This window comes from Curcuma longa, chromosome 5, assembly GCF_044706935.1.
Source record: "Curcuma longa cultivar G26 ecotype Majalengka, Jawa Barat chromosome 5, ITB_CL_G26_1.1, whole genome shotgun sequence".
Taxonomy (NCBI): domain Eukaryota; kingdom Viridiplantae; phylum Streptophyta; class Magnoliopsida; order Zingiberales; family Zingiberaceae; genus Curcuma; species Curcuma longa.
The window spans coordinates 1,087,390-1,093,796 of record NC_133865.1 but is presented as its reverse complement, the minus strand read 5'-3'; the positions used below and the strand labels follow the sequence as shown (position 1 = coordinate 1,093,796).

The 6,407-nt window shown below is 39.4% G+C and overlaps 1 protein-coding gene across 3 annotated transcripts; it reads left to right on the top strand.

The window, feature by feature from the left end:
* The first annotated feature begins 675 nt into the window (after positions 1-675).
* LOC141830066 (transcription factor bHLH61-like) lies at positions 676-5,576 on the top strand. 3 transcript variants are annotated; one of them, XM_074717546.1, is made up of 5 exons: positions 676-689; positions 3,918-3,999; positions 4,538-4,663; positions 4,767-4,937; positions 5,490-5,576. In XM_074717546.1, exons 2-5 carry the CDS (start codon positions 3,922-3,924, stop codon positions 5,574-5,576), a joined length of 462 nt encoding a protein of 153 aa, XP_074573647.1. In that variant the 5' UTR covers positions 676-689; positions 3,918-3,921. The 3 variants fall into 3 exon arrangements, with proteins under 3 accessions (XP_074573647.1, XP_074573646.1, XP_074573645.1); XM_074717545.1 differs by lacking the exon at positions 676-689 and having other exon boundaries at positions 3,922-3,999; positions 4,767-4,941; positions 5,500-5,576; XM_074717544.1 differs by lacking the exon at positions 676-689 and having other exon boundaries at positions 3,922-3,999; positions 4,767-4,941; positions 5,497-5,576.
* The last annotated feature ends 831 nt before the right edge of the window (positions 5,577-6,407 follow it).

Here is a 6,407-nt window from a genome sequence, read left to right as displayed (position 1 = left end):
TTGTCTACGTACAGGCTCCGGCGGCTTCACAAGCTCTCGGGCCGACCCCTCTTTAGCAACAACTCTGATATCAATGCAGCAGCGGCTCTGGCAACGAAACTCCTTGAGCAACCCAAGGGTCTGGCAGCCTCTTATTTATGTTTACCTCCTAAATGTGCATTCTTTTTATGGTTGTCAAAAAGGGGGAGAATGAGTTGTTTAAAGTTAGACTTTAATGTTTTTATGATGATTTTCATGCTTATTGATTCATGACTCATTTATTATCACTATGATTATTTGTTGTTATTTTATAATGATGTATTAAAGATCTAACTTAAACAAATTTTTGCCAAACATCAAAAGGGGGAGATTGTTGGTGCAATCTTGCCCAAGTGAATTAGATTTTAATGTTTGGCTAAAATGAGTTTAAGTTAGACAATATTGGTGATCTAACGTGTGTGAATTGAGTTCACAAGAAAGTCCAGGTTGGAAGACTTGGCAAATGGTGAAGTCCCGGAGGCGCGGCCTCTTTGGCAAAGGTGAAGTCCCGGAGGCGCGACCTCTTCACGCAAAGGTAAAGTCCCGGAGGCGCGACCTCTTTGGCAAGGTAAAGTTTCGAAGGCGAGGCCTCTTGGCAAAGGATGAAGTCCCGGAGGCACGGAGAGGCCTTTGGCAAAGGAAGACTTAGCACGACGAAGGCTGAGAGAAACGTCTCAAGAGCTGAGTGCAAGGAAGGGCACGAGGCTTGTGGAAGACGTTTGAAGGCTTGCGTCAAAGCTAAGGGCTGAAGAAGAAGCTGAAAGGGGAGTTTCAGCTCTGATCAGTCGACTGACCAGTTCTTCACCAGTCGACTGACAAACCAGTCGACTGATCAGATTGACCAGTCGACTGGTGGTTGATCAGAAGCACACCGAAGTCACAGAAAAATCAGTCGAGTGGATCAGTTGGCTGGAGCAGTCGATTGCTCATAGGCAGTTGACTACTAGGTGACCCTGGGGCAACAACTGTGTAATTAAATGCAGATTAAAGAGCTGTTGAAGCCCATCAGTCGACTAGCCTTTGGAGCAGTCGACTGATGTACGAAATTTTATAAAGAGCGGTCAACGTCGAAGACATTAACTCTTGATTCTTTCATCTTCTTGGCAAATAGTGAAGTCCCGGAGGCGCGGCCTCTTGGTAAAGGTGAACTCCCGGAGGCGCGGCCTCTTGGCAAATGGTGAAGTCCCGGAGGTGCGGCCTCTTGGCAAAGGAAGACTTAGCACGACGAAGTTGAGGGAAACGTCTCAAACTAGTGCAAGGAAGGGCACGAGGCTTGTGGAAGGCGTTTGAAGGCTTGTATCAAGGCTAAGAGTTGAAGAAGAAACTGAAAGGGGAGTTTCAGCTTGGTCAGTCAACTGGAATTGTGATTCAGTCAACTGATCAGAAGTTTCAGTCGACTGGACTATAGTTTCAGTCGACTGGAAATGGATCAGAAGCACACCAAAGCAAATAGAAAGATCAAAGCAGTCGACTAGAAAGATCAGTCGAGTGAGCAGTCGACTGATCAGTCGACTGGTCGAGTGGGCAGTCGACTGATACATGACCGTTGAAGAGACAGCTGGCGAATTAAATGCAAATTAAATAGCCGTTGAAGCCCATCAGTCGACTGGCCCTTGGAGCAGTCGACTGATGCCGAAAAAACTTATAAAAATGCAGTTTGACGATTGGAGAAGCAGCGATTCATTCTTCTATATTCTTGCACGAACTCCAATCACTGTAAACCTAATTCCTCTTCCTCTAAACTTCACTACCAATTTTGTACAAGGAAGAGATCGATTTGTAAAGGTTTCTCCGCCTTCAAAGTGCTCTTTGAAAATGAGATGTTTCATAGTGGAAAGGTGCTCGCTATGTGTGGATCCTTGGATTAGTCACCTCGTTGAGGTGGATACCAAGTAAATAACCGGGTTAGCGTTTGATCTTTATGTTTTATTATTATTATCTTACTTCCGCTAACAATCTCGCAAAGAAAGATCGAAAAACGCTATTCACCCCCCTCTAGCGAACGCCTCGGTCCCAATACGTATTTCACGCTACGTTATATGCTTTTCCATCAAATAGAACATAAGTGTGCTCCAATCTAGGATTGACCCTTGATGCTCTAGAAATCCACCAAGTGTCTTTACAATTGCATCGTGTCTCGAGGACAATAGGTGCAATTTATTCAATTCACTTAATTTATTTGATTTAGTCAACTTAGCAATCCACTTAGCCTAACCATCTCAGCTAGCTTCATGTTTTCAATTTGAATGCTTCCACTTATTTCAATCTTCTTGGTCTTACTATCCACTTTGTCTAATGGCTCAACCAGCTTAATCAGCTTGAACAACCAATCGATCAATCAAATAAATCTAACTTAGCCAAGGACCACCATTCCATCAATCCACTGGATCTATCAGTTCTAGACTCGAACAACCCATTTTAGTCTAGCAACGAGACTCAAAAAAAAAAAAAAAGAACAGGGAGCAACAAGTCAGATGATGGCGAGGAGTGAACAATCAATTCAAAATTAAAATGATCTAACCGAATAAATTGAAATGGATTGAACTGAATTTTTATAACAAACCAAATCGACCAAACTATACCATCAAAATCAAATAAATTAAATCAATAAATCAATTAATTCATTCGGTTACCAAATTATTCAACTTTTTTCATTAATCAATTGATGACATCATCAATTGATTGATAGTCGAATCAAACTAATTTATCAATCAAATTATATATGATTCAAATATATCAATGGATTAATGATATTTCAATTTAATTAATTTCTGAAAATTAAAATAGAAATTGAACCCAAAAAAATTGATATTTTTTAAAATATATATAAATTCTCAAATTAATTCAATCGATTCAATTGGTTCACCTTGACGATGACGACATCCATCAATTGAATAAAATAAAATGATATTCAAATAAGAAAACAATGCGACGTCCAAAGAAGAATTGCCCCGTGAGAGTCATTTGGAGGCATGCACAACTCATTCCTTCTCAAAAAAACAAGCTCCCAGAGCCTCTCGACTCATCATGCCTTCGCCCTCCGTCCACCGCCCGCGCACACAAACAAACTCCTCCTTTTGACGCCTTCGCTGCTTTCCATCCACCCCCCATCACGAGCAGATTCCCTGCCCTGCAAACTGCAAACAACTTACACATTTGCTTAATACCCCATTAATTACTTCTTCTTCATATCCTATTAAATACTCAATTCTGTGGATACTTCTCCAGATTCCATTAACGGACTATATATATATATATATATATATCAAGATATTTACGCCAACAGGTGAGCTTGCTTCCCACCCATATAGAAAAAGATTGAATGACTATGGCCACGCCAAGTTGCATGCAAATCATGGTATAGGAATCCTATGGGCATGGCGGGTAATGAGGCACAAAAAGCTAACCCCGAGACCTCAGTCCAAGGCAAGATAAGATGGCCTTTGTTTTTCTTTTTTGCCTCTAAACTATCCCTTTGGATGCTTGCTTTAAGCGCTGCTAAATAGCTAAGCTGGTGATCCAGCAGCACAATTAATTAACACTTACCTGATAGTACGCATGAAAAAAAACTAGTACTTGGCAAGTGCAAAAAAAATTTCTATAGGGTGAGCATGCAATATATAAAAACATGTAGCAGTACATTGAGCATGCTAAGTGCAAGAAGATTATGATCACTAACGTCGACTGCATGTATATATGCTCTATGCAGCAAAGGCTAGGGAGTACTTGGGTAATTTAACAGATGAGTAAAATAATGTTTTGATTTGAGAAAACTGAGGCAACTTATGTGGATCAAGATCATATGGGATTCAGAGGTCTCCTCTCCCTCTTTTTAAGCAGCCAACAGCCCAGCCTCCCCAATAGCAGAGAGAGATAGAAACACAAACAGAGAGAGAGAGAGTCATGGTCTCTCGGGAGCACAAGAGAGCCGCCTTGCATGAGAAGCTGCAACTCCTCAGAGCGGTCACACACTCTCATGCAGTAAATATGCTTCACTCTCATTGCTTTCGACTAATCAGCTCTTCATGTATACTTTTCTCACAGTAAGAGTGACTCTAGTTCTACGAATTTGTAGCTGGGAATTCTCATCGGATCACTTAAACCTTCGAGTTCTAACTTTGTTTTGTCAAACAAAAGGGACAGAATGTCATGATCACTTATCATATTCTCTACAAAATTCTCTTTGTTTGGATGAACTTTGTATTGTTCGGCTGTTTTGATTAATAACACATGAAACTCTTATGCTGTTTTTTTTTCTTCTTTTCAAAGATTCTCTGACCTCTACAACCAAAGTATACCTTATATATTCTTATATGCAATTAAATCTCCATGTAAAAGAAAAGGAACTCTTGAAGACAACAGGGCTAATGAGTGAGATTATTTAACTTTCACTACTTTGACATATAAAAATAAAATTGCAAATGGATCGGAATGAACTACTTTTTTCAAGAACTTGATGCATTGAACATCAAGTGCAGTCTAAATGTACCCTTTGCTAAACTATTCATTCCATTGGCAGCTGAACAAGACCTCCATATTGCGGGACGCATCGAAATACATTGAAGAGCTAAAGAAGAAAGTTGATAAGCTGAATCAAGAAATTGCATGCACGCAAAGCAGTATCAGAGACAAAGCATTACCTGATGTAAAATATGACCACTCTCCCTAGCTTTACCATGTTGATACCTAGTCCATTAATTCTTGCTGAGGTGATCCTGACACCTGTAGATTCTTAAAATTTCCTGCAGGTGACTGTTGAAACCCTGCAAAGAGGATTCCTGATAAATGTCTCTTCGGTGAAGAGCTATCCAGGATTGCTTGTCTCCGTTTTGGAAGCCTTTGATCAGCTGGGACTCAGCGTGGTGCAAGCTAGAGCGGCCTGTACTGACACTTTTCATCTAGAAGTGGTGGGAGGAGATGTAAGTTCCTACCCAAGTACTCACTACCTGCATATGCACACATGAATTTAGTTGGCTTGGCAAGACAAAAACTAAGTGGTTCTTGCAAGCAAACCATATAGAAGTATTGAATTTAATGATAAATTGGTTTGCATAAATATATAGACAAACACTATTTTCAATTCAACTCAAACTTAAGACTGGAAAACGTCAAGTCGCACGGAAATTTCCTTTAGTGTTTTAACAAACACTTGATCTTTTGATGTGATCTTTCTGTCATACATATCCTTAGCCAAGCAGTACTATTCCTAGAAATATTCATGCTAAGTGAGGCTTCTTGTACGTGTAAAATTGAGAAACAAGACATCAATCAGTTCATTACCGTGGAATAGAAAGTATAGATATTTGTGCACATGCAATGTAATTTAACCATGCACATGATGCAATGCAATACAAAGCACACTATGCAGTGATGACAGAGATCCAGTGGCTTAGTTGGACCTATTATATTGAAGTGATCACACATTTCTTGTTTCTTGGTTCGTCAATATTAAGATTTGAAAATTTTGCCAGATTACAGTAGAGGCCATGGATGCTCACGTGGTCAAACAAGCAGTTCTACATGCCATCAAGGCTTGCTCCAGAAGCAATGAGAAGTGATTAGCAGGTGTCTTTAATGAGTACTAGCACCAAGTTTTTTTATTAACTACATCAGTATTTGGCTTGCTGAACAGCCAGCTCCAAGGTAGCATGTCCTTTGTAAAATCATATATGATCTTGCAAGTATTATTATATTGAAGATTGCAAAACATACATGCTAGAGAGTATTGTGGATTGTGATAGTTCGAAGAGTAAGATGAGACATGGTAAATATAAACTTCATAACAGTTCGACACACAGCAAAACTGGTCAATTTACATGTTGCTTCCATGTTCATACAAACGTAATTTACCAATATAGTTTGTAGAGAGAATTTTCAATATGACAGAACTGAAATTTAGTGAAATCACTATCATTGTCCATATCATCATTTTTGTAGAAGAATTGAACACCGAATGATATAAAGTTGACAGAAAGCCAGGACTACTATGTTCCGAAGGAAAAGGTAAAAAAATGTGAAGTTTGATCCTTCCTAAAATATTCAGGCAAAAAGTGTTGCAAGAGGAGCAGAAATTCAGATGGCAACTGATAGCTCCTATCAGAGTCTTGTTTCTAGTGCTGTATGATCAATTCTACATGTGCGACAAGCCACAATGATCCTGATACTCAGTTGGTAACAACCTTTCAGTCATCTTTGTATATCTGAGTGTAATCATGAACACATGGTTTACAAGATAACGGATAGAGGTTAAGTATCCAAGAATTACTGATATCAACTTTTTCATTTCAACTTCAGGAGTCAAAAAATAGGAACATTTGAAAGAATCAAGTGCCAGACTAACCAATAGAATACACACCTAATAACCAGAGGGTAGAAATAAAACAGACGGA

Coding starts and splice junctions, on each gene's coding strand:
- LOC141830066 (XM_074717546.1), top strand. CDS start 3,922: ATGGTCTCTCGGGAGCACAAGAGAGCCGCCTTGCATGAGAAGCTGCAA. Junction 4,664..4,766: donor GAGACAAAGCATTACCTGAT/GTAAAATATGAC, acceptor AATTTCCTGCAG/GTGACTGTTGAAACCCTGCA. Junction 4,938..5,489: donor TAGAAGTGGTGGGAGGAGAT/GTAAGTTCCTAC, acceptor AAATTTTGCCAG/ATTACAGTAGAGGCCATGGA.